The following is a 27,301-nucleotide window of genomic DNA, read 5'->3' as shown; positions in this document are numbered from 1 at the left end:
GGCAACTAAAATGATCAAGGGGGTTGGAGCATCTCCCCTATGAGAGAAAGTTACTACAGCTGGGATTGTTTAGCTTGGAAAAAAGGAGGGTAAGGGGAGACATGATAGAGATGTACAAAATTATGCATGGTATGGAGAATGTGGATAGGGAGACCTTTTTCTCCCTCTCTCATAATACTAGAGCCTGGGGTCATTCCATGAAGCTGATTGGTAGGAGATTCAGGACAGATAAAAGCAAGTAATTCTTCACACAGGGCATAATTAAATTATGGAATTCACTACCACAAGATGTAGTGATCGCCACCAACTTGGATGGCTTTAAAATGGAGTTCGACAAATTCCTGGAAGAGAAGTCTGAATATGAGCCAGCAGTGTGATGTGGCTGCAACAAAGGCAAATGCTATTTGAGGCTGCATTAATAGAAGCATAGCTTCTAAATCCCGGGAAATACTAGTTCCCCTATACTCAGCACTGGTTAGGCCTCATCTGCAGTACTGTGTCCAGTTCTGGGCACCGCACTTTAAGAAGGATGCAGACAAGCTGGAGAGGGTTCAGAGGAGGGCAATAAAGATGATCAGAGGACTGGAAACAAAGCCCTATGAGGAGAGTCTGAAAGAACTGGGCATATTTAGCCTTGAGAAGAGAAGACTGAGGGGAGATATGATAGCACTCTTCAAGTACTTCAAAGGCTGTCACAGAGAGGAAGGCCAGGATCTCTTCTCAGTCACCCCAAATGCAGGACACGGAATAATGGGCTCAAGTGACAGGAAGCCAGATTCTGGCTGAACATTAGGAAAATCTTCCTGACTGTTAGAGCAATACGACAATGGAACCAATTCCCTAGGGAGGTAGTGGGCTCTCCCACACTGGAGGCATTCAAGACGAGGCTGGACAGCTATCTGTCAGGGATGCTCTCACTCGGATTTCTGCATTGAGCAGGGGGTTTGATTCAGTGGTTTTGTAGGCCCCTTCCAACCCTACTATTCTATGATGCTATGAAATCTGTACATGGCTACTATGGTTGATGGCCATGTGCTACCTCCAGTACCAGAGGTGGTATGCCTGTGTACACCAGTTGCTGGGGAACATGGGCAGGAGGGTGCTGTTGTGTCCTGCTTGTGGTTTCCTAGTCGTCAGCTGGTTGGCCACTGTGAACAGAATGCCGGACTAGATGGTCTGATCCAGCACAGCTCTTCTTATGTTCTTAGGCATATCCACTAATTATCTTGTCCCCCTAGTATGGCTGTTTTACTAACATGAAAAATGCATTGTATTAGGGAAAGTGTTAACAAAGAGGAAATTTTAAGGGTTTCTTGTCTGAGCCAATTAGTGAACATCTTGTGTGTTATATCAATTTTATCTCTCTGTGTATGGTTACTTTGATATTCTGGTGAAATCAAGGCCGTGTAGTTTGTTGAGATTCATAGTGTTCAGAGCTTTGCTCATTTATGTTCTGTGCATCTGCTACACAGTAATAAACCTGCCAGAGAGCTTGGCTACTATAGAAAGCAGATTGTTGGCTATTACTGTTGTAGATGTTTTTAATAACGTAAAATAGAGAAGTAGTGTCTGTGATTGCTTGCAACTTAACTGGAAATCTTTGGCCTGAGGGTTAAGATTTTGTCTGCTGCAGCACAGCTCCCTCCTTCTGTCTTCTCATGACTTCTGGTTCCCTTTTTTCATTCCCCTTGTGTCACGGAAAGATTGTATTGCCCAAGCGAATTCTCAGATTCTGTGCCAAGAATAGCTTGTTACCCTTTTCCTAATGTGAACTAGAATTAGTTATAGGTTATAGGTTGGCTGTCACCATTTTCAGGGTATTTTATGCTTTTAAGGTAGGATAATATGTAGCCATAGGTGCTGTGTTTAAACAGTTTTTATCTCTTGCTTTCAGGCATATGACCCAAGGTGTAGATGTGTCCAGTGTCTTTATGGAGATGGTTAAAGCTAGCGCCACAGTGGACATTGTTCAGAAGAAGCTGGTATACTTGTACATGTGCACATATGCCCCACTGAAGCCAGATCTAGCTCTTTTAGCTATCAACACGCTATGCAAAGACTGCTCAGACCCCAACCCCATGGTTAGGGGGCTGGCCCTGCGCAGTATGTGCAGTCTCAGGTAAGGAAATTACTGGATTTGTAAGTAGAGCTGCTTGCTCTGGCCTTTATTAGATATGCACCTTGTTGTGTTACTCATTCAACCACAGTTTTTATTGGTTAATGCCTCATGGGCTGAACCTTTGACATGACAATTCTTAGGCTTGGGCTTAATTAATTTATTTATTTATTTATTGCATTTATACCCCGCCTTTTTTCCTCTTGCAAGGAACCCAAGGCGGCTTACATTATCCTCCTCCTCTCCATTTTATCCTCACAACAACAACCCTGTGAGGTGGGTTGGGCTGAGAGTCTGTGACTGGCCCAAAGTCACCCAGTGAGCTTCCATGGCCGAGTGGGGACTAGAACCTGGATCTCCCAGCTCCTAGTCCAACACTCTTGCCACTACACCACACTGGCTCTCCGGTGTGCATGAGTATAAGTTGTGTCTTCACACTAGTTCTGCAACCAACATCCAATGCAGGAGCAGTGGAAAGAAGGTGCAACCCTGCCCTGTAATGTAGGATATGTTTCACTGCAACAGTTTGCTGCCTTGCTTGCCAGGGACTGGATGCTCCATGGATTACAACAGTGCATGCTTTTGTTTGGCTGTTGTAGCTAAATAAAACATATGAAATTGTGCTGCCAATAATCTAGTACCACCTTATAAAGAACCAAGGGGCATCATGATTATAAATGCTTATAAAACTATACGGAAGACAAGGAATTAAGATGGAAGAAGTAGTTTGGGATTACTCCCCCCCATCCCCAAGTTGTTTGAAGCTAGTTTAAAGTGATGTGTGCCTAGGATGGAAAGCAGTTCCTTATCTACTTGTTGGAAGCTTGTCTGAAAGCACCAGCATCAAGAAGGCCTTGGTTTATTCCTGTACTGAACAGCAGATAGTGGGGTAGTTTGGAAGACATGAAGGGGGATTTAGGAGGACTTGGAAGATAATAGCCTATAATGTTCCTAGGATGCCTGGTGTACAGGAGTATGTCCAACAGCCAATTCTGAATGGTCTGCGAGACAAAGCCTCCTATGTAAGGAGAGTAGCTGTTCTTGGATGCGCAAAGATGCAGAAACTCCAAGGAGACTGTGAAGTGGGTAAATAAGCACATTGTTTTTTATCCATATTGTTCAGCTCCCCACAACACTGGAATAAATATGGGGACATATCCTTTTGATGCTGTATTGCAAAGACCAGGGCGTGAATACTGTAGCATAGTTTTACTGAGCAAATCTTCTGCTGAAAGCCCTTTGAAGCTAGAGACCACCTTCACAGGAGATTTGTTCTTCTGGGTGACTCTCATTCTCGTCCACTCTCCCTACCCCCTGCCCCCTCCCCATCTTTGGCAGCAATCCTTTTTAGAAAATGGGCATATTATTGGAAGGACTGGGGACTGGGATCATTTGTTATATGTGTGCTCACACAGACATACCATGACCACTTCCTTTAGGCATAGCAGTCCTAGGCAAATATTTATTGAATGAAAATTTGGATATTCTGTCATTTCCATGCTTTTTGAAGATGGTGCGCTGGTTAATGAGTTGTATAGTTTGCTTCGTGACCAGGATCCTATTGTAGTGGTGAATTGTTTGAGAGCGCTCGAGGAGATCCTAGCACATGAGGGAGGAGTTGTCATCAACAAGCCCATTGCCCACCATCTTCTTAACAGGTATGCTCTCCCAAAAAGAGTTCTGTAAACTGGAAGTAACCTGTGATATCCTTTGTGTTTGGTTTGTGCATTTGTAGAAACCAGCTGCTCAGGGAATTGACTCTTGATGTTGGTGATGTGCCACTGCTGTGTCCAAGATTTCCCCCTTTTTATGGGTGGGACTTGGTAATTTGCTTTGTTAGGCTCTTTTCCCCCACAAGGTCCCACAGAGTTTCCTTGCATGTAGTATAACTATGCTGAATGAAACAAACATAAATTTAGAGTGAAAGCCAGTAAGGGAGCAATCCTATGTCCCATAGACAGTGTCTGGCGGACATAAGATTTTTTGGTTTCCTGCCTCTGCACTCAAAGACAGAGCTCCAGGAACCAGGAAACCACACTCCCTGCCTGCTCTTCCTTCCCCTTGTAGCCGGCATGGAGAGAACCACACTGGCTGCCTCTTCGCTCTTGGTAAATGGAGCGCGGAGACGGGGAAAGGAGGCATTCCTGGGGGCAGGGAGGGGAGGAGACCACAGCGGCTGACTTACACCTTTTCCTATCACTGTCCCAGCCTCTTTCCCTCCCCCTTCCTGAAGCCTCTGCTAGACAGGTGAAATTGCCTGCCTAGCTAAAATGCAGTGCATAGGATACTCATAAGCCTCCAAGTTCAGGGGCTTACGAGTACCCAGGGCGCAACCCATAAGATTGCACACTAAGGTTCTTAAGTTCTAGTTATCTCATTTCACATCATACAAACATGAGGACATGTAGATACACACTTTCTCTTTTCTTTTCTAGGATTTTGCCCACCATAGTTCATTGTAGGTAAACTATTATATTGCTATTAAATCTATTTGTGAATATCTTTTAGATATCGAAATGTATTCTATGCTTATGGGGAAAGGGCAAGGTATACTTTTTAAAAAGGACATATAAAGTCTAGCAGAAGCTAGCTTATTCAAAGATAACAACTTTTTCTTCCCATTCTTACTCAGTCTGTTTCTTGCCAATCCTGCAAGGCAGAGGCCACATCTTGTATTAAAGCCTTGCAGCACAATCCTATGCATGTCTATTCTGAAGTAAGCCCCACTGAATTCAGTGGGGCTTACTCCAAGGTAAGTGTGTATAGGATTGCCATCTGAAAGACACAGTATTGTTCTTATGCATAATTAATACATATATAGCTAGGAAACAAATCTGTTGAGTTTAAGGCTTATGGATGTTTAAAAAAGGTAAAGGTGTCCCCAACCAGTCGTGTCCGACTCTAGGGTGTGGTGCTCCTCTCCATTTCTAAGCTGAAGAGCACATGCCTAAACTGTGAAGTAAGACACTTAATGTGGAAGAGCTAATCACTCTACTGTTAAAAATGAGCATTTCTCCAGGCACCGGTTGGTTGGTTGGGTCTCTTAACCTCTGTCTTACAAGTCATCTTGTAGATATATCTTTAGGGCTGGGAAGTGGTTTGAATCTGTGGAACAACTGGCCTGCAGACTAGAGGACCTAAGCCAAGGCCTTGCAGATAGTGATTCCCATAGCCATAGCATTGTTTTGGTTTTCTGTTTTGGCAGGATGCCTGATCTAGACCAATGGGGCCAGAGTGAGGTACTGACCTTTCTGTTGCGCTACGAACCCCGCTGTGAAGAAGAGCTCTTTGACATCCTTAATTTACTGGATGGGTATCTCAAGAGTAGCAGCACCAGTGTGGTGATGGCTGCCACGAAACTCTTCTTGGTGCAGGCCAGAGACTTTCCCCATGTGCAGGCAGATGTGCTGGTGAGAGTGAAGGGCCCACTCCTGGCTGCTTGCACTTCTGAGAGTAGGGAACTCTGTTTCACCGCCTTGTGTCACGTGCGCCAGATCTTGGATAGCCTTCCCGGCCACTTCAGCAGCCATTACAAGAAGTTCTTCTGCTCTTACTCAGAACCGTATTACATCAAGTGCCAGAAAATGGAGGTGCTGTGCAAGCTGGTGAATGATGAGAATGTGCAACAGATACTAGAGGAGTTGAGGGACTATTGCACCGATGTGTCGGTAGAGCTTGCACAGGGAGCGATCTTTGCCATAGGTAAGTGAGCAACCAAGAATCCTGCTAAACACTTCCTCCATGCAAACAAATGTACGTCAGAGATGCAGTAGATACCTTCCCTGGTGACTAGATGACCGAGGACTGATTCTCTATGTGCTAGCTAGTTCTTTGGGACTGAAAAAGAATAAGTGCTAGTCTATGCAGCTGTCAAGGACAATAGTGGCATCAATTTGAGCTGTGCAGTCTGCATAGCCAGGTACCAGTTTGGGCATAACTGTAGTCCAGAGATGCTTCCTGTCCTTCTGCTTGAGTGCTCTGGCACCAAACTGGAAGTGTTGGCAGTTCAGGTTTGAGAAAATGACTGAATTTTGACTGAAGAAAGAAGCAGTTTTGTGCCTCAAGCCCTGTGCTTACAACACTAGAGGATATATGTAGTGCTTGTGCTTGTTAGCTTAAACAAATATAACCAAAGTTTGAGTCATGCTGTGAACTTTGCAGGCAACATTGCAAGGACTTACACAGAGCAGTGCGTGGGGATCCTAATAGAGCTCCTTAAGCTGAAGCAGGAACATATAACGTCAGGTAAATTATCCTAGCCTTTCTGATTGAGATTTGGTTTATGCCTTAATTTAGTAATCTATAAAAGACAACTGCATCAGCGTTATTGCATCTTAAGTTGTATAATTTCTTATGCCCCTTTCACGCAATGCTTCTTTGCTTCCTTTTCTTCAAACTTCTATATGCTTAAGTATGCTGGATAAATTACATTTCAGATCCTATTGGCATGTTTCTAAACTGCAAAGCAGTTTTTGTTGTATTTGGATTGCCTGCAGTATTTGTTTGCTTGCTTGAAACAAGTATCCCAGACCATGTGGATGAAGCATGAATCTACCTAGCTATCTCGGCATCTGTGAAGCCTCCTAGATCATGAATTATTTCCTCATATAGTGACTTACATTATTTGTCACACTGAGAACGGATTTGCTTTTGAGAACTCAGAGGAACCCACAGGCTGGTGTCTGGGCACAATGATGAATTGGATGTGGGCTAACAAGCTGAGGGTTAATTCAGACAAAAAAGAAGTAGTACTCATCAGGAGAAATGCTGACTCAGGACTGGAAATACGGCCTGTTCTAGATGGGCTACACTCCCTCTGAAGGGCAAGGTTAGCAGTTTGGGGATGCTCTCCCTGGACCCAGCATTATTCCTGGATAGCCAGGTGGCTGCTGTGGCGAGGAGTGCTTTTGCCCAGCTTTGGCTGGTGCACCAGCTGTGCCTTTTCTTGGAGAAAGCAGATCTGGCCGCAGTTATATATGCCTTAATCACATTAGGCTCCTGCAGTGTACTCCATGTGGGGCTTTCCCTGAAAAGTGTTCATAAACTTCCAGTGGCGGTGAATGCTGCAACCAGAATAATTTCTATTGTCTACTTTTCTGACCATATTACACTGGTCTTGTTTAAGTTGCAGTGGCTTACAAATTGTTTCCAGGCACAGTTCAAGGTTTATTACCTATAAAGCTCTAAATGACTTTGGCTCAGGTTATTTAAAAGACTTCCTCATCCCACATGAACCTGCCCATCAATTGTGGTCATATTTGGAGGCCACACCAAAAGAGATGTGGTTTGTGGGGACACCAGATGATGCCTTTTCAGTGGCAGCACCCCAATCCTGTAACTCCCCACCAAGAGGTTAGACTGTCTCCTTCTGTGTTGCCTTTTAGGCAAGCAGTTAAGATGTTTGTATTCCACCAGGCTTTTAGTGCATTTTAATCCTGTCAGCTATGATTTTTCTTTTAACATGTTTACTTTGGCTTTTACTGCTGTCTGTTTTTAAGTGTGCTGAGATCTTACTGTAGGGAATCCTTGTTAGGGCCAAAAGGCAGTATAAAAATGTTTTTATAAATACATTTCCATTGTAGCTGTGGTGCAGGTATTCCGGGACCTCGTGTGGTTGTGTCCACAGTGTACAGAGAGTGTGTCCCAGGCTTTGTCTGGCTGTGAAGAGACCATCCAAGACAGTGAGGTAAGGGGGAGTGTTTGGGGTGGGGGGGGGGAGTGGATGAAACTGTTGAGATTGTTTAGTTGAGGCTATATTAAACTTGGGCATCAAACACCAGAGTTAAGAAATGCAACTTGGAATCTAGGATTCTGCACGCAGATTCTGATACTAATACATTTTGTAACTGTATCAGTCTGTCCTCCACTCTGTAGTGGAGTTCTAGGCAAGCTATTAGGGCTCTGTTGGAGGCTGAAAGGGAAAGAACTCCACCATCGTGCTTTATATTAACTATGTATATTTGGTCTGTTGAAAAGTCTAAAGCACTTTGGTTGTGTAGTCCTCCAGAAATGAAACCTGAGGGTGTGTTTCTATCCCCAGATTATACCAGCAGCAACCACTGTGCTTTTCCATCTGCAGTATAGAATTCCTGACTTAATTATTCCTGATTTTAATTATGCATTGCCTTTGTGAAAACAAAGAGTACGTTGTTATCCTACAGTCTTCAAATAAAATGAGAAAACAGGGAAGAAAAAGAATCTATAATACTGTTTTGTGCTCAGGTGTAGAGATGTCACTTACAACACTCAGGGCGCAATTCTATGTGGATAGTCGGCAGTCTCCAAATTTGGAGGCTGCCAAGTATCCAGTGCAGGGCAGGAGGACCATGGAGGTGATCTTCATCTCTGCGCTCCAGCTGCCCTCCATTTCTGCTAGATGAGCGATTTTGCCCATCTAGCAGTGGCACTTCAGAGGGGGAGGGAAGGATGCTGGGGTGGCCACAGGAAACGGCATACTGCAGCTGCCCCAGTCCCCTTCCCGCCCCTGGGAACCCCCTGCCCTTTTCCCTGTCTTAGTGCTCTGTTTTCCAAGTGCAGAGAGGTAGCCGGCGCAGTTCTCTCCGCACCAGCTACAAGAGGGAAGGAGAGAGTATAGGGAGTGCAGCTTCCTGGCTCCAAAGTCAGAGCCCTGTCTCTGACCCCAGAGCCCCAAAATGGAACAATCCTATGGCCCCCCAGACACTGTCTAGGGGCCATAGGTTTGCTCTCCCCATTGCTGTTGGCACAACCTGGTGAACTAGAAGCAGGCATGACTAATGCTTGGATGATTCAATATTATTAGGTAAATTCAAATTGCATGAAGTAACACATGACTATAATGTTGGATGCACCTTTGAGACTCTCCAAATCAAAGTGGTGCAGTACATGGGATTTGAATTATGAAGGGGGCATGTGGTGAGGCAGTTTCTGAACCACTTCACTTGGTGCTCTACTCCGCACTGATTTGCTCAACCCACATTCTTAGCCTGGCAGTGTAGTTACATGAACTTCCTCTCGGTAGTACAAAAATGCTAAATGGGGTAATGTGTCCCTGCATGTGAGGTATGCTGACTTAATTTTTCAGGGCAAGCAAGCACTAATCTGGCTGCTGGGAATACATGGGGAGAGAGTTCCCAGTGCCCCCTATATCCTGGAAGATTTTGTAGAGAATGTAAAATCAGAGACATTCTCAGTTGTGAAGGTGGAACTGCTGACAGCTTTGGTGCGGCTCTTCATAGTACGTCCAGCTGAGTGTCAAGATATGCTGGGTCGATTACTCTATTACTGCATAGGTAAGTATATCCAATGCTGCATGTTGTGATTTTAATTTTTGTGAACCACCCAGAGAGCTTTGGCTATTGGGCAGTATATAAATAAATATCCCTTCTAAGATGTATTATGAAATACTGAAGGGTCTCTCCTGAAGGGTAGTAGTTGCAGATGAGCTGAGAATTGCATGGCACAAACACACCAGTTTTACAAATCCATAGATTTCAAAGCCAAACTGGTGTGTTTTGAATCATTTTATTGTAAGTATTTCTTTCCTTGCTGCCCTTGCCCGTCCAGTCTCCAAAGGGAGGTAAAGGAGCTATACTCCACAGGGTCAGTGGTATGCCCAGCCCTTTAGCATAGGATCACTAAGGTTTGAGCTGGATAAATACTGTGTTCTTTGTTGTAAGCAAATGTGTCCTTTCATCCAGAGGAGGAGAGAGACATGACAGTTCGGGACCGTGCACTGTTTTACTATCGTCTTTTGCAAGCTGGTATGGAAGAGACAAAAGGCATTCTCTGCAGCCCCGCATCTGATCATTCTCTGCGGCTTTTGGAGGAGCAGGCTGAAAGCTCTGTGAATACATGGGCCTCTGACTTTAACTCCTTGGTGCCCATATATGGCAAAGAGCAATGGGCAGCCATGACAGTTAACTGGGTTACTGAACTTCGTCATGCAGACTCCCCCTCTGAAGACTCCACAATGGTGGGCAAAGGTAATGGGCTCACTTGGCTATTTAGACGCTTCCCTAGTCTTTATGTGCTCACATTTTTCTTAATGAAAACCAGACCCTTCAATTAAAGATGCGGCTTTAGGCATATAATTCTGCTAGATGCTCTTCATTCACTCTGCTCAACATGGTTCCTGCTGTATATTATAGCTCCGATGTTCATGCCAGGCATGCAGTGATTCCTGTTGCCTAACATGGCTTCTGTTTCTTCTTTTTCAGAGCCAGTGATGTCAGAAAAACAAGAGAAGGTTCCTTATGTGCATGTCAACTCAAGTGGCCTTATTCTAATGCCCAGCTTCCATCTGACTGCAGAGCAGTTTGAGAGGACATGGCTAAACCTGGGTGTGGGTTGCCAGCAAGCTGTACCCTGGCTGGAAACTGTGCTGCCAGACACCATACAGGCAGCACTACAGGTTGTCCATATCCAGACTATTGCAATGAGCAAGGCCGGTTCCCAGCTGTGGAAAGCCTATCTTGGAGCCCAGGATAACACTGGCTGCCTTTTCCTGACTGAGCTGCTGCTTGAGATGGGGGATGCAGAGATGCAAATGTTGGTGAAGCAAAGTGAAAACAAGCCTGAGGCACTGCAGGCCTTCATCTCCGTCTTGAAGACTGTATTGGAGTCCGTGGCAGGATTGATGTCCTGATTCTTTCTGACCTTTGATATTGGTCATGAATGGAAAGATGCAGGGGGTTTGTTTTTTGATATGGCTTGCTTTACTTCAAATTAAGTTGCAGCTGTTATGAATTGTAACTAAAGGCCTTGCACACCCCTTGTCCTGATAGAGACCAGCTGGTGATGCCAGGGAGAACAGCATATAACCTGGAAAGGTATATGCAGCGTATGAGAAAAATGAGCAGTCATTAGATAGGGAAATAAGGTGGGCATATTTTTGTCCTGACCCAGGGAGCTGCATTCCAGCCAGAGAGCTTCGGCTATTGGGTGGTATAGAAATGTAATAAATACATATATACAGAACCACATCAGTAGTTCAGAAGGAGCTGAAATCCTGAGTGGTGGGGATTGGGGCTGGACTAGGGTGCCTGGAAAGGGTCACTAATTGCATGGGTCAGCAAATATGTTAAGTCTACTGATATATTAATGGAAAATAGGCAATAAATGAAATAGGCAATAACAAAAGTGAGAATATTTGCCCTTCAAATGATTTTTCTCCCATCCTGTTCAGAACTGAGAGTACACATGCAGGGCGTTTGGGCTTTTTTCCATCAGAAATGTACACAGGAACCTCTACTCTGTCTTTAAAGAAAGACCTTTTCTTAATGGATCAAGGGATTTCTTAAGGGAACAACTTGAGAATCATGCTATTTTGAGGTTAAGGAACAAACATCTACAATGATAGTGGAAGAGAAAATGAAACTTGGTTTAGAAGGAAGTGCCTTTTACCAGAAATCAGATGGCCTAGAACTCTGTTTAAATGGATGAGATTTTTAAAAACAACAGCAGAGCTAACATGGATCAACTTCAGGGGATGCCATCAGGATTGCAAAGATGGAAGAAGATGTAATCCACAGTGGTTCATAGCTCCATCCATAACTCCATCTCCATTGGATACTGCTCTTAGAGGTGGTCCTAACAGGTCTGTCAGTCATACATATGTGTTTGTGGTGAAGAGTTACCATTTTGCTGAATTATTTGGGGTAATGGATTATTAGTGTGGCCTGATTATTATCCTTGTATTAATTAAAGTGAGTATTTAATACTAATACTTATGGGTTCTCTCTAGTACAAAACATGCTGATGGCATTATAATATATAACAGTCATAGCAGGGCTATATCTTTTCCTACCCCCAGCCCTCCTGCATTAGAATGGTACTTGATTAAGAGATAAAGTCCTGATCTCTGAACTGAAAAAAATTACTCCAGAACAAGAAGCAACTTTAGAGAAGGGATGGACAACATGGGCCTTTCAGATGTTTTGGCCTACAACTGCCATCATCCCTCACCATTGGCTATGCTTGCTAGGGCTGATAGGTATTGTAGGCCAAAACAGCTGGAGGGCCACAAGTTGTCCACCTTGCTTTAGAGCAAGAAGCTCTGAAGAGTTTCTCTAAGAGCAAGCAACTTTTAGAGGCACATCCAGATGGTTCTAACTTAGGAACATTAAGGGCGCAATCCTAACTAGATAGGCGGCCCCCTTGGAACTCTGAGGCGACCGCCTATCCAAAGCAAGGCAGGAGAGGCATGGGGGGATCGTTCCCTCCGCATCTCTCCTGCCTTGCTTTTTTTTCGCTAGACAGCCGTTTTTGGCTATCTAGCAGCGGGGGGCCCAACCGAGAGAGGAAGCTGCCGTACAACACATTGGGTGTGTTGTATGCGCAGCTCCGCTCTCCCTTCCTCAGAAGGCCCCTCGAAAGGCCTCTTTGCAGTCACTCCGCGCTCCTCTTATGAACGTGGAGGATGGGGCTTCACTGCACTGCCTCAGAGGCAGCATGGACGAGGGGGGAGGTCAGTCTTCTGGGAACTGACCTCGGAGCATGGGCTCCGAGGTCGGTTCCTGGAAAACAGCATATTCTATGGCCCTCTAGACAGTGTCTAGTGGCCATAGGATTGCCCCCTAAAAATATTTAAGTCAAGATGTGCAAAATTACAATGCACGGGGAATTGGGGGGAGCTGGAAAAGGAGAATTTATTTAGTTTATTAGATTTATTAGCCACCCATCTGGCCGGCTACACAATGCAACATAATCAACTGAACAAAGCAACATTGCTCTAAAAAAAAAACCTAACCCACTCCAAATGCTCACCTGAACAGCCAGGTTTTCAAAGCCTGCGGAAGCTCATTAAAGAGGGGACATGCCGGAGGTCACTAGAGAGGGAATTCCACAAAGTGGGGGCCACCACAGAAAAGGCCCTCTCCCTAGTCCTCACCAGCCTAGTTGTCCTTGCTGATGTGACAGACAGAAGGCCTTCCAAGGCCAATCCCTGGTATTGCTGGAGGCACTCCTTAAGATAAACTGGACAGGAACCATATAGGGTTTTAAAGGTCAATACCAACACCTTGCATTGGGCCCGGAAAACAACTGGTAACCAGTGCAACTCCTTCAGCACTGGAGTGATGTGATCTCGCTGATGGCTGCCTTTAATCAGGCGGGCTACTGCGTTCTGCACCAGCTACAACTTCTGAACTGTCTTCAAGGGTAACCCCACATAGAGTGCATTACAGTAGTCTAGGCGAGAGGAGACCAGGGCATGAACTACTAATGGGAGCAGATAGTTAGGGAGGTAGGGGCGCAGCCGCCATATCAGATGGAGTTGGTACAGCACCGCCCGCCTCATGGCCGACACCTGAGCCTCCATGGACAGCTGGGAGTATAAAATGACCCCCAGGCTGTGGACCTGGTCCTTCTGGGCAGCTGCACCCCATTCAACACCAGATCAACATCCCCCTCCCTCCCCTTGTCTCCCACCAAAAGTACTTTGTTTTTGTCAGGGTTCAGTTTCAGCTTATTCCTTCCCATCCAGCCATTCACTCACTCCAGACACTTGGACAGGGTTTCTACGGCCATCCTTGATGAGGATTTAAATAAGAGGTAGAGTTGTGTGTCATCCGCATATTGGTGACACTACATCCCAAACCTCCTGATGATAGCCCCCAGCAGCTTCACATAGATGTTAAATATCAGGGAGAAGATGGAACCCTGTGGCATCCTGCAAGTGAGCAGCCAAGGGTCTGAAGTCTCCTCCGCCAGAGCTACCCTCTGGTACCTGCCAGAGAGGAAGGAACGGAACCACCATAATACAGTGTCCCCTATGCCCAACCCCTCCAGATGATTCAAGAGGATATTGTGGACAATGGTATCAAAAGCTGCTGAGAGATTGAGGAGAAAATGGAAGGAGCATTCACCCCTATCCAGAGACCTCCTCATACCATCCACCAAGGTGACCAAGGCCATTTCTGTCCCATGCCCAGGCCTGAAGCCTGATTGAAATGAGTACTATTGAGAACGTGGCTTCTATTAAAGTTTTCTAAACTCGCCATGCCCATGAGCGCTTTGGAAGCCATAGGAATTTGGCAGACCCATTATTGTAGAGCTTCCTTAATTCCCAAGCCAGCCTCCTTTCCATGGCTCTTGATGTTAAGGGGACTGGGTTTGCTTTCAGTAATGTAAAGGGACCAGCATATTCTCATCAACAAACTTGATGTATCAACCATCTCTAAAGTGCTGGAGGATCCTTTTTAAAGACTTTCTATTCTCCTCCCCTATCGATCTCCACACACATGAGATACACACGCACGCACGCTACAGAGCCAGACATACATAGAGAATTCTCAACTGACAGAAATGTGTAAATCAGAATGAATTGTACAGAAACGCTGTGCTATGCTAGGTGCTTGTCCACTGCTAATGATATGGGCAAGTACATTAAGAAGTAAGCCAAAAGTCAATTCAAGTAGTAAAGAAATAGAAGAAGAAAAATTGTTCGGCCTGAATGAGAAGTACATATACTTGCAGAGAGCTACAGCAATTGAAATAAAAAGCTCCAGAGGTATGTTTTGTTTAAAGTTATTTATAGCCTGTCTTTTCAATTTCTATGCAAAATTTACAAACATGACTGAAATATGAACAAATATCATGAGATGTATAAAACAAGAGAGTTGTTCACAGAAGAGTCTTTGTTCGATTCAGAGGAACAAATGACTCATGACAAAGCACTGAAATCTGCCAACCTAGATTCCAGTAGTAATTCTCCCATTGCATACATTTTTTAAAAAAGAGGACAGTAGGGAATGATAACTTTGGGGAATACTAACAACAAAAGTTTAAAAATAACCATTGATCTCCTCCTACCCCAACCCCCAGACATGGTTAAAATATTTATTTGGGGTCTTGAAAGACAAATGCGTTAGGCTTCAGTCCTATACACATTTACATGGGAGAAAGACCCATTGAACTTCAAGGGGCTCACTTCTGAGTAGAAATGCATGGGGAACAATGGAACAATGGGTGCTAATTTTGTACCCTCCCCAGATATTACCATTTTAGGTTAACACTGATATTTCATAAGAAATGTAAGCACATTTTTGGCATACTGGACTAACATATGGTCCATTCTCCGCCAAATTAACCCTTTATTCCTTCAGGTCTGCCATATCCTAATATTTAAGTGCTTGGTTGCAAAAGATCTCAAAGTTGAAAACAGCCCCAGTGATATATTTAGGCATAGCGTTTCTAAGAAATACTTAGTCATTTCAGAGAAATGATGGCAAAGTACTGTAATACTGTTGCAAAACAGATAAGAACGGTGCAATTCTGATAACAAGAGACTGAAAAATAGATACACAGTTGCCTGATGGGGATGTAATCTATATCCTATATAAAACTGTGGTTGCCATGACATCAATATAACATTTGATTGTAGCTGCTTTCGTAAGCAACCCTACTGAGCTGAAGTTCCTACCAGGAAGAACAGGAAGCAATACTAGATTTAACTCACTGAAAACTGGCAAGAAGTGTCTTTTATTACTCAGCGCTGGTACTATGTAAATGCTGATACTGTGGGTGTAGCTACAAACCAAATAGGAATGAACTTCCCCACATAAGGCAAGTAGCCTGTTCTGGAGAGAATCTTGGTGTAGATCCTGTCATACATTCTGATCTGGTGGGAAACTGGTAGAGACTTCCTTTGTGAAACCTCTCTTGCCCATAGGAAGAATGACTGCTGGGAAAGTGTGGCAGCACCTTTGTGTACAAACTGCTAACATGAAGAACTCGATGACCTTCGAGGAACAAACTGAGCAAATTGTGGAAGCATTACTTTATGGCGTTTCCCTTGAGAAGTCGCAAACAGGTTTTCGTGGTCTAGAGCTAAGGGCCGAGCCAGTAGAGGATGCAGGTATGATTGCTTGTCTAGAAAAATGTGCTGTTGGTACCAGCTCCCCTCGAGAGCTGTAAAGTCAGGAACTGCTTGCTTGAGTTTGGATGTAAGTAAAGAGGCCTCGTATAATTGTTCATAGTTCGTTAGAGCCCAAGGGTTTATCAGGAACTTCCCTTAAGTCATAGTGCATAGACACTAGAGTTGCCCACTAATTTAAAGACTTTAGAGCAATTTGCCATCTGCCCTGTAATCATTTTATCAGTTATAATTAAATTTTTGTATTTCTGAACTATCAAAGCTGTCTTTTTAAGATACTGAAACAGGTTTATGATAACACAAATTTCCCCTCACTGTCAGAAGGAAAGGCCATCTTGAATATATTCTTCCTCGTTTCCTGTTAGTAACTTCAGAACCTAAAATAACTTCACAAATAAAATAGTTCTTTCCTAACCCTACTGCTTATTACTTAAAACTTTAGTTGATTAGGACGCAAACCTATGGCCACTAGTTAGCAGCTAGACAGCCATAGGATAGGTCAGTTCCCTGAGAACCAACCTCCACCCCCTCCCGCACTGCCTTATAGTCAGCACGGAACGGCCCTGCGCTTGGAAGAAGAGCGCAGAGCAGCAAAAATGGGGCGTTCCTGGGGGCATGTCAGGGTGGGAAAGTTGGAAATGCTGGTACGACACATCCTACATGTTGTCTGGCTGCCACTTCCCACACTCCGGGTCCCACGGCTTGACAGCTGAAATCGCCTGTCTAGCTGTAAATGCAGGGTGGCTGAAGCACAGAGGGGATGATCCCCTCCGCGCTTCTCCTGCCCTGCATTGGATAGGCGATCACCTCCGAGTTCCAAGGAGGCCTCCTGTCCCTCCAGGTGCAATCATATGAATGCGTAGATAGAAAAAACTTCTTCAGCTCCCAACATTTCCCAGCCAGCATGGCTGATTAGGAATGCTGGGAGTTGTAGGACTTTTTTCTGTTTAAACATATATACGATTGCACCCTTAATATTCTAATAAAGAATGCAGACATGATAGTTTCTGCTGCTTTGCTGCAGCACCTGTCATTACTTGTGAGGGTTTGTCTGGATTACTGTAGTGTTAAGTCAGATTAGGGATGTATGAGAAATTTGTTTCAGTTCCTTTTTTTTATCAGGATTTACCCAGTTTGCACCTTCTGGGCTGAACACGGATTTGGATGCAATCTATGGTCGAAGTTCATACGTTTCTGAGCTTGCAGTATGATTCATGGACCAAAAAAAGATGCATTCAACTGACACCATGTGTACATCTGAAAAACGTGCATGAAAAGATGTGTGCTTTTGAAAAATGCACAGAAATACACTTTAATACATATATTTCAGAGATACACGCAATTGATGCATATACACACGAAAATATGCAGATTTTCATGAGAAAATAGAAGCTTTTCTTTGATACAGACTTGAGTTGGAAGGAGCTTTGAGATGGAAACTGGAGAACTTCTGCGAGATCAAGTTTTGTTGATTCACAGATCCCCAAGTCAGACTTAGTAAACGCTGAAGTTTGTTTGTATTATCTCTGTGACACTCTTCAATTCAGAAGGATCCTAACGGCAGCTTGCAATAAAAGTTAAAAGGCATAGGGAGCAATCCTACCGGGATCCAATGCAGGGCAGGAGAAGTGCGGAGGGGATCATCCCCTCCATGCTTCAGCTGCCCTGCATTTGCAGCTAGACAGCTGATTTCGGCTGTCTATCCATGGGAAGGTGGTGCCAGGGAAATGGCTGCCGGACGACACGTTGGATATGTCGTATCGGCATTTCCACCTTCCCCACCCCAGAACACCCCTAGGAACACCCCGTTTTTGCCGCTCCATGCTCCTCTTCCGAGTGCAGAGCGCAGGGCCATTCCACACTGCCTACAAGGCAGCATGGAATGGGGGGAAGGCTGGTTCTCAGGGAACCAAACTCGAAGCGCAGGCTCCGATGTTGGTTACCAGAAACCGACATATCCTATGGCCATCTAGCCGCTGACTAGCGGCCATAGGATTGTGCCCTTATTTAATATCCTGCCTTTCTGCCAAAAGTGGTGCTCAATAATAATAATAATAATAATAATAATAATAATAATAATAATAATATAGAATAGCAACAAATTAAAAACATAGCAAACTGCACAGATGCATGGTGTGACTCTCCTTGGTGTCCCCTGGCACTAGCATAGGAAAGAGTGTACGTACACACACCCTTGCACAGTCCACCTGTTGGATGAGAAGAAAGAGCCAGTTGCTTGGGATTTACAATGCAGTATTTCTAAGGTTGGACCAGAAAAAGCCACTATTAGATCACACAGTCAAAAGCTAATTTGTACATAGGGAGAAGCTGTGTTTGGGAAGGTACTTATAAGTGGTCATTGTTCCTCTAGATTTCATAAAAACTTATTTCATTTGTATTACTTTTATACCACAATAAAAACCATAATATACAATATACAATATACAATATAACTATGCAAAAATAACTAATATAAAGGCATCACAAATCATCCAACACCAAGGCGGATTTTTAAGTCTTCAACATGCACCCAAACTGCATCACAGTTAGTGAATGTTTTATTTCTGGGGGAAAGGTATTCCAGAGAGTAGGTACCACTACAGAAAAGGCCCTCTTTTTGGTTGTCACTAGATGGACTTCTGCAGAATGTGGCACAACCAGAAGAGCCTCTGATGGTGACCACAGCGCCCTGGCATTTTTAGGGAAAGGTGCTGTGGAAGGAGGGGTGGTTAGGGCCTGTTTGAAGACTTGTATTTTTTGCCTAGCCTCCTATCTGCCTGCCACAGTATCAAACCAAGGTGTGATGAATAAAAATAGTTTGCTTGATGAATGCAGTTCAAACTGGAATTTCCAAACTGGGCATTGGACTATTTTTAAATCCATGATTTAGAAAGGCTGTAGGGATGGATGTCAGTACTACAGCTACTTGCCTTAGAACAAATGTAATCCCCCCCCCCATTACTAATTTGGAAAAGCAATCGTTGTATCAGCTTCTGTCTACCTCACCTACCAATCTTGTTCTGTGCACTTTCCTCCTCTGTCCTTTTGAAGTCTTGCCTCACATAAAGTCACCTAGTCTTTGCAAGACATAAATAATACCATTAGAACTGGGATTTGAAAGTTTTTGCATAGAGGTGGAAACTGAAAGTCTATATTTGCTTTCTTTTAAGCTGCAGGTAGCACTGCAAGCACGTTTGACCCAAAGGTTATTGCCAAGAGACTGCGACAAATAGGAGACCAGTATAATGCGGACTTGGAGGGGCCAGTACAGATGGTTATTGCAGAGAGAAGCAACGAAAAGGTAATGCACTCAGCTAAGTTCTCTAGCCAAAACATTTCCAATTATGTCATAGTGAACAAAGGAAAACAGCTGTCCAAGCCTATCTACAAGTAACAAAAATGAAACAAGGGCAAATAGGATAATCTGGCCAGGGGCTAGTTAACCAAATTGTAGGAAAGGGGGCTTGTTGGCCTCAAACATACAGTACATCAAGATTGATGGATGTGTGTGTGTGTTGGGGCGGGAGGGATGGTAGGGCAGGTGTGAAGTGACAGGCTCAAGTGTGCCAGAGAAGAAGGAGCTGCATTGGATCTTCAGTAGAAAACGCCCCTCTCATTCTAGAGCCATTTTCACAGACTGCGACCCGCTGTGCAAAGCACACATGTTGAATCTGAGTGGAGAACTGCTGATGGACACATGCCTCATAGCGAGAGGTGAGTCTGTTGCTCATGGCAAGAAGAGAGAGAAGGAAGTGGAGGAAGAAAAGAAAGGGAAGGGAGTGAGGAAGAGGAAGTTCAGTGCCAAACACTGCTAGGACTGAACGTTATACATTTTAGTTCTTGCTCGCTTTGTTACAATATTTAGTTTTGCATTTCAGTTACCCTTCATCCTCAAGAAAAATCTTGAGCTGGTGATGTTTGTTTAGTAAGTGTAGTTTTTTGTTTTTAAATGCAGGGCTTAGAAGTGCTCTGCCAGAATTTTTAAAAACAGAAAGTGGCAGCCTTGGACCTTGCCTGGGATAGTTATCTTTTTCAGCTCACTTAAGCTGTATATTTCCCCCACAGAGCAAAGAATGGCTCCAGCAAGGGGGTGGGGGTCATTCAGGTTGGGAAATGGTGCAGGGGGAAATGGATCACCCCCTGATCTGAATCACCCAGTCACACTTACTACAGCTTCATTTATCCTGATCAAAAAGGGAGATGTAATCATAGGGCTCCTTCATACGGAGCTTTTATCCTGCAATTGAGACTGCTCCTTTGCAGAAGTTTGTGGGCTCTTTACATGACGCCGTGACCCTCCAGGGCGTCTCCTGCACTAAATGCCCTTTGTTCCATTTTTAAATAATTGCAGATAATGAGCTATCAGATTACCCTGTTGTGTTCCACTTGAGTTTCCTCAGCAGCAAGAAGAGGGGAAAGATCAATGAAAGATCATGGAAGACTCAGATATGGGGAGAAGGAGGGAGGAAGGGGAGGGGGGAAAGGAAGCGTGTGAAAAAGGGAATTGTGATCTTGCATTTAAAACGGAAGCAGAAAGCCCCATTTTAAATGCAGGATTTTAGGCTGGTGTAGAGATCATAGAATCATAGAATTATGGAATAGTAGTGCTGGAAGGGGCCTACAAGGCCATCGAGTCCAACCCCCTGCTCAATGCAGAACCCCCTGCTCAGTGCAGGAGATGCCCATAGACTTTCCACCACCTCATCTAGTTGTGCCCTAATGTCACACCTTAAATATATAAACCAGGGGTGGGGAACCTCAGGCCCAGAGGCCAAATCTGGCCCACCTGGGGTCTGAATCTGGCCCTTCAGGTTTTTCCAGATGGCCCTTTCCTCCAACCACCAATCATTTGGTGATTTCCCAGCTTTTGTACAGTTTGTTCTCCCCATTCTAAAAAGCCGAAATGCTTCCCCTAAGGCTTAGTTTCTGGCAGTAAGAGCTTTAAGTGAAAATATGCTGATATTTTTGGCATTTTGGTCCTGGCCTCTTGCCTTTGGTCCCACTCACCACTGGAATATGACCCCCAACGTTTCTCTGAAATTAAATTTGGCCCTTGGGCTGAAAAATATTCCCCACCCCTGATATAAACAGATCAGAGTGTGGACTGAGCTTGAAGCTGTGGCTGACTCAAAGCCACTGCAGACAATTCCAGAGAAAAAGGCTGGGTCAGTGGAAGCACCCCATTTATGGAACGCCCACCCCCAGAGAGGCTTGTTTGGTATCTACACTCTGCTCCTCCTGGTGCCAACTGGATGCCTTTTTATTTTCCCAGCCCTTTTAATTTTTAATCTTATTTTTTATTTTTAGTGATCTATAGATCCTGTGACATTTTTAGAGTTGTTTAGATTTGTGAAATTTCTGCTGTGTTCTCTTATATTTGTTTTATCCTCTGCTGCTGTTTTTTTGTGCTGTATTTAGAGGTTATGGTTTTATCTTTTATGTATCAGTTCTTTTATTGTAAGTCATCCCGAGAACCTTTATTTGTGGGTAGCATATAAAAAATAATAAAATTCAATAAATTAAAAAAACGGCCCAGGAGCATAACTGTTGGAGCAGTGCAGCATTGGAAGCTGAAATGCATATCATCACAAAGAAAACTGTTCAAAGACTAGGAGAAGGAATAACAAGAGGGAGGAAACTCCTGCAGAAACTGGAGCCCAATCTGGACACCAATATCTCAACAGGAACTATTGTTCTGTTAACTAGTCAAAAGGCCCAGATCCTCGTATTTGGCATAGCCAATCCAGATGCCACTTTCTACCTGCCTATCAAAAGGGCTAATGTTTGGAAATCCTATTCTATGCTAGGGCTGAAAGGGGTGTTGAGACCCAAGCACAGACAGCATTGGGTAACTCACCAAGCTAGATCCCAGCCTTTTTCCTGCCATTGTGATCTCTTGACCTAGCAGGGCCTTATCCCCTGGTGAGATAACATCCCACGATAACTAATTATATAAACTTGGTTTTATATTGGATTTTTATCCATTCACTACTGCACTTTTCATGAACCATAAACACATGGAACCTGTTCGGAGCAGCAGACTGGCATAGCAACTGGCTGGAACACTCTTCCCCAACCTGGCAACCTCCAGATGTGTTGAACTATGACCCCCATAATCCCCAGCAAGCCTGGCCATTGTCCATGGGGATTATGGGAGTTGTATTTCAACAGAGCTGGAGGGCACTAGGTTGGGGAAGGCTGGGCTGGAGCAAGACAATGGCTGGGTTCGCATCTAACTCTAACCCATGGTATGGGCTGTTTAGTTATTTAATAGATTTAAATACTGCTGAACATGTTTAAACATATCTCTAAGTGATTCACAAAAGAATCCCAGGTACATCAAAATACATTATAATATACAGTAAAATACAATGAAAATACATAATTGCTAAAACATGTATATAAAACATTAATAAAAACATTAAATTAATTAAAACCAATACAACATCATAATTAAAAACAAACAGACTGGGCAGCACATTCCCTCAGGGAAGGCCTGGGCAAAGAAATGAGGCTTTAATTGGTGCCTAAAGCATGGTACAGTTGGCGCCTCCTGAATCCCAGGGGGAGATAATTCCATAAACGGAAAGCCCGCTTCCTGGTTGCTGTGAGATGGCAATCTGCAGGTCATAGTACAACTAGCAGGGCCTCCTCCGATGCTCTTAATGCTTGCACAGGTCTGTACTGGGGGAGGCGATTCGCCAGGTAACCTGGTCCCAAGCTTTTCAGGGCTTTATATGCCAACAGCAAGACCTTACACTTGCCTTGGTAGCTAATAGGTAGCCAACGCAGTTGCTTCAACAATGGTGTGGTATGTTGACCGCCAGACACTACACTCAGTTTCCTAGCTGCTGCATTCTGCACCAGCAGCAGCTTCTGGACCAACCATGAGGGCAGCCTCACATAGCGTGCATTACACTAATCTAAACATGAGGTTAGCAACGTATGGACTTCAGTGGCCAGGCTATCCTGTCCAGGAAAGGACATAGCTGATATACCAGCCTGAGTTGGTAATAGGTGCTTCTCTGCCACAGAAGCCACTTGGGCCTCTAATGAGAATGATGGATCCAGGCTGCTTAATTCTGGATTGTCGTGATGTACAATCCCAGCTGCAGAAATAAAGTATGGTTTGTTAAGCACAAACAACCCAGAAAGGGAACACATAGTTTGTTGTTGGGCTGTAAACTCTGTGCTCTGTAAACCATGAGTTGTTATGTGTGAACCTAGAACTGTGGGTTGCTCATGGGTTGTTTTACCAGGCTAAAGAGGCGGCAGGCAAGAGTAGGTGTTGGTTTGTTTTTAATTGCCATTCTACATCCCAGTACTACTGTGCTGCAAGGGCGTTTGGGATACAGGAAGGGAGCGGATGAAGGAAGAAGGAAACAAACAGCCCAGGGATTGAGAAAACAAACTGTGGTTTATCTGATTGTCTGTCAGATAAACCCCAAGTAGGGCAACAAACCGTAAGTTAAATAAACCATGGGTTAGCATTATGTGCAAACCAAGTCAATAGGTTTTTCAGAGGGTTGAAGACAGTTTAAAAGAGGGAATGCTGCTTGTAACTTGTTGCCTTATTCCATCTCCTATTCTTTCAAGAATCTGGAAAGTCTGTTTGACCAGAGACAAATGGGGGACAGTATAAATATGACTATGCCATTGGAAACAACTTAAACTATTATCTGTCTCCAGCAGTTACTACCAAGAGAAGCCTACTGTTCTAGGCACTAACAACAAAGGTTCTCGTGACACCTTAAAGTCTAACTAATGCATGGCATAAGCTTTCATAGACAGATGCGCTGTGGCTGCCCTGCTGTCCTCTGGTGATCTGCTCTAGTCAGATGCATATGTCTCATTTGACCTAGGGTTCAGCTTGAATTAATGTGAGCCTTAGTATTTGAAGAACCATGGCTATGAAAAGCAACTTCGATGCACAATATATGGCAAAAGGGACTTCTGATCCTGTTGAAAATAAGGACCTCTGCATTGAAACTTTTTGGTGTACCACAGCTGTTTTCCCATGGTGTTGGCCCTTTGTCTTATATAGCAGACTGTGATTTTAGAAACCTCCGCTCTTGCAATTCCAGCTGAAGAAATTCAGAGAAATGGCAGAATCTCTCAGCAAGACCTGGAGCACTCAGAATCCTGAGCTGGAGTATGAAAGAGCTTTCCTGGCTGTTGCTGTGAAGTTGTCTATGTGCCTTGTGAAGAGAGCTCCTGCTATATTCCAGGATGAGCCAGACTTACTCACACAGGCAATCAATGGAAACCCTGAAGTGAGAGGCTATATTGAAAGGCAAGGTGGCTGGGTGAGTTAAGTTAATGTTTACCTTCTGGCTTAGCGCTTGGGTAGACTGTGTTCAAAGGTCAATGCCACCCTTCAGCAGCACACCCAATGCAGTGTAAAAACTCCAATACTTCTCCATTATCTAGACCCTGTAATGTCTTTTTAAAAAAGGTTTATCCCCTTGCCTTGTGTCCAAAATAGCTTGAAGTCAACTTATAACAGACCGTACTAATACAAAAGACACCCCCACACACACACAAAGCTCTTTGTCCCGTGGCTGATGGATAGGACCAGAGTGCAATCCCGGGACAACTGGCAGCTTGGAGCAAAATGTTACAGTCAGGGCCAGAAATATTGGAACAAGGATAACTGTTTTGGCAGTTGGCCTCTGTACACCACCACATTGAAGTTGAAAGGAAACACACCCAGATGGGAGCGAAGCCAGGACTTTCAACTGTAATTCAAGGGGTTTGACAAAAGTGGGGCACTAACCATTCAGGAAGTACAGCCAGTGGCATACACACACACCCATCATTGGTGGCTCATAAGTAATGGAACGAATGACTGACAAGCAGCTGCATGGCCAGGTGTGGCCTGTTTCCTGGATACCCCATGACCAATCAAGCAGAGAAAAGGCCTGGAGGTGGTTCTGAGTGTTACATTTGCATTTGGTAGCTGTTCACTGGAACTCCCAACATGAGGTCCAAAGAGGTGTCCATGCGAGTGAAGGAGGCCATCATTAGGCTGAGGAAACAAAATAAACCCATCAGAGAGATAGCAAAAACAGTGGGAGTGGCCAATGTAACAGTTTGGAACATCCTGAAAAAGAAGGAATTAACTGGCAAGCTCAGCAACAGCAAAAGGCCTGGAAGACCACGGAAGACTATTAAAGGGGATGACAGCAGAATTCTGCTCATGGTGAAGAGGAACCCTTTCACAACATCTAGCCAGGTCAAGAATGCTCTTGCGGAGGTAGGCATGTCATTGTCAACATCTACAGTCAAGAGACTGCTTTATGAATGTAAATACAGAGGCTTCACAACAAGGTGCAAACCACTGGTAATGCTCAAGAACAGACAGGCCAGATTAGCCTTTGCCAGCAAACACCTAAAAAAGCCTGCCTAGTTCTGGAATAAGATTCTTTGGACTAATAAAACCAAGATTAACTTGTACCAGAACGATGGGGAGAGGAAAGTATGGAGAAGGAAAGGAACAGTTCATGATCCAAAGCATACCACATCATCCGTCAAACATAGTGGAGGCAGTGTTATGGCATGGGCATGTATGAGTGCCAATGGAACAGGGTCACTGGTGTTTATTGATGACCTGACTGCTGATAGAAGCAGCAGGATGAATTCTGAAGTGTATAGCACTATACTTTCTGCTCAGATTCAGCCGAATGCTGCCAAACTGATAGGACACCGCTTCATATTGCAGATGGATAATGACCCAAAACATACAGCAAAAGCTACCCAAGAGTTTCTCCAGGCAAAGAAGTGGGATGTTCTTCAATGGCCAAGTCAGTCACCTGATCTCAACCCAATAGAGCATGCTTTTTGCTTACTGAAGACAAGACTGAAGGCAGAAAGACCCACAAACAAGCAGCAGCTGAAGGCAGCTGCAGTAAAGGCCTGGCAAAGCATCTCGAGGGAGGAAACTCAGCATTTGGTCATGTCCATGGGTTCCAGACTTCAGGCAGTCGTTGACTGCAAAGGATTTTCATCCAGGTAGTGAAGGCAATCCTTCAGTTTGAAATGATGTTGGTTTGTTCCATTACTTATGAGCCACCAACAATGTGTGTGTGTGTGTGCCACTGGCTGTACTTCCTGAATGGTTAGTGCCCCACTTTTGTCAAACCCCTTGAATTACAGCTGAAAGTCCTGGCTTCGCTCCCATCTGGGTGTGTTTCCTTTCAACTTCAATGTGGTGGTGTACAGAGACCAACTGCCAAAACAGTTATCCTTGTTCCAATATTTCTGGCCGTCACTGTATTTCTGGTTGGGAAGGAGCAAAGCAAGCTCCCTGCCATTTCTCCTTCTTTGTTCAATGGACACAAAGGGATGTATACAGTTTTTGCTCACAAAACTTACAAGCATGCCCTGGTCAAAGCTCCAAGTGCTAGCACAGGTCTGCCAAAAATATTAGCAAATTATTGAACACATGCTTGTGTTCGTTGCATTCCTGATTCCCAGTTCGATTTACACAAACGTCCTCATTTGCGCAAATTTCCTCATTAGGCTGAATCAGCCCTATGGAAGTCTATGGAAGAAATTGGAGGAGATCTGCATAAATCTCCCATTCAATTGCTGCTGAATTTGCGCAAGTTTTCCATTTGCACAAAGCAAACAGCGATTGTAAACACAAATGGGAATTGGGCACAAGCTCAGCGGCAAGATGATTTTCAGAGAAACCTAGTGATCTCAAACATCATGTGTTTGCCCACCTAATCCAGGCTGGTCTTCCTTTTGTCATCTTCCTGGGACAAGAGATTCAGCCTCCCAGTGATCCTTGGCTCTGTGTCTGGTAGATGCGGCCTCCGTAATATTATCTGTGTGTCTCTGTAATCCTAACGTATTTCACACCGGTGCAATGAGATCTTGATAAGATGCCTTTTGAGGTGGGTTATTTATTTCCATTTGCTGCTGTGTCCTCATAATTCCAGTGACTGCCTTTCTTTAATTTTAGGAGAACTTTGGAAACAGAAGAGGACAAAATAACTCGTAATCTCTCACTTTCAATACAAGAAGCCTTGCTCTGTTTGGCTGCTTTAAAGAAAATGGGGCTGGAGAGAGTTCATGTACTGATGCTGCACAGCAGGGGGAGTACACAACCTGCAAATAAATAAAAAAGAAAATTAAACAAAAATAAACTACAGCGAGGGTGTTGTGGTGGGGATTATGTTGCCAGCCATCAACAGTAATGTAGGGATAGGTGGAAGGCAGATCAGGATCTCCTGGTTGATCGCTGGGTAATCTGCAGTAGAGCAGTACTGGTTTCTGATTTCCAAGTGTCTAACAATAGCAACAATTAAAAACCTTTCTCCCCC

At 44.2% G+C, this 27,301-nt stretch overlaps 2 protein-coding genes across 5 annotated transcripts in view; both read left to right on the top strand.

The window, feature by feature from the left end:
- The window catches only part of AP4B1 (adaptor related protein complex 4 subunit beta 1), a 14,378-nt gene extending 2,562 nt beyond the window's left edge, over positions 1-11,816 (top strand). For all 3 annotated transcript variants that reach the window (XM_084853512.1, XM_084853511.1, XM_084853509.1), the window contains exons 3-11: positions 1,895-2,119; positions 3,072-3,202; positions 3,627-3,774; positions 5,322-5,818; positions 6,278-6,361; positions 7,699-7,802; positions 9,180-9,387; positions 9,796-10,080; positions 10,315-11,816. In XM_084853512.1, the coding sequence (XP_084709638.1) occupies positions 1,895-2,119; positions 3,072-3,202; positions 3,627-3,774; positions 5,322-5,818; positions 6,278-6,361; positions 7,699-7,802; positions 9,180-9,387; positions 9,796-10,080; positions 10,315-10,742 (2,110 nt within the window). In that variant the 3' untranslated portion in view covers positions 10,743-11,816. The remainder of the gene's footprint in view (positions 1-1,894; positions 2,120-3,071; positions 3,203-3,626; positions 3,775-5,321; positions 5,819-6,277; positions 6,362-7,698; positions 7,803-9,179; positions 9,388-9,795; positions 10,081-10,314) is intronic.
- Positions 11,559-27,301, top strand: BCL2L15 (BCL2 like 15). 2 transcript variants are annotated; one of them, XR_014790673.1, is made up of 6 exons: positions 11,559-11,693; positions 15,768-15,953; positions 19,142-19,272; positions 19,594-19,685; positions 24,056-24,277; positions 26,941-27,090. XR_014790673.1 is itself a non-coding variant. In XM_084853516.1 (5 exons), the coding sequence occupies exons 2-5, from the start codon at positions 15,773-15,775 to the stop codon at positions 26,977-26,979; spliced, it is 573 nt and encodes a 190-aa protein (XP_084709642.1). In that variant the 5' UTR covers positions 11,559-11,693; positions 15,768-15,772; the 3' UTR covers positions 26,980-27,301. The 2 variants fall into 2 exon arrangements, 1 of the variants encoding a protein (XP_084709642.1); XM_084853516.1 differs by lacking the exon at positions 19,594-19,685 and having other exon boundaries at positions 26,941-27,301.

This window comes from Heloderma suspectum, chromosome 4 (assembly GCF_057233095.1).
Source record: "Heloderma suspectum isolate Gila_16-S chromosome 4, 16-S_ref, whole genome shotgun sequence".
NCBI lineage: Eukaryota > Metazoa > Chordata > Lepidosauria > Squamata > Helodermatidae > Heloderma > Heloderma suspectum.
This window is presented reverse-complemented; position numbering and strand designations above follow the sequence as displayed.

Coding starts and splice junctions, on each gene's coding strand:
- BCL2L15 (XM_084853516.1), top strand. CDS start 15,773: ATGACTGCTGGGAAAGTGTGGCAGCACCTTTGTGTACAAACTGCTAAC. Junction 15,954..19,141: donor CGAGCCAGTAGAGGATGCAG/GTATGATTGCTT, acceptor CTTTCTTTTAAG/CTGCAGGTAGCACTGCAAGC. Junction 19,273..24,055: donor CAGAGAGAAGCAACGAAAAG/GTAATGCACTCA, acceptor TTGCAATTCCAG/CTGAAGAAATTCAGAGAAAT.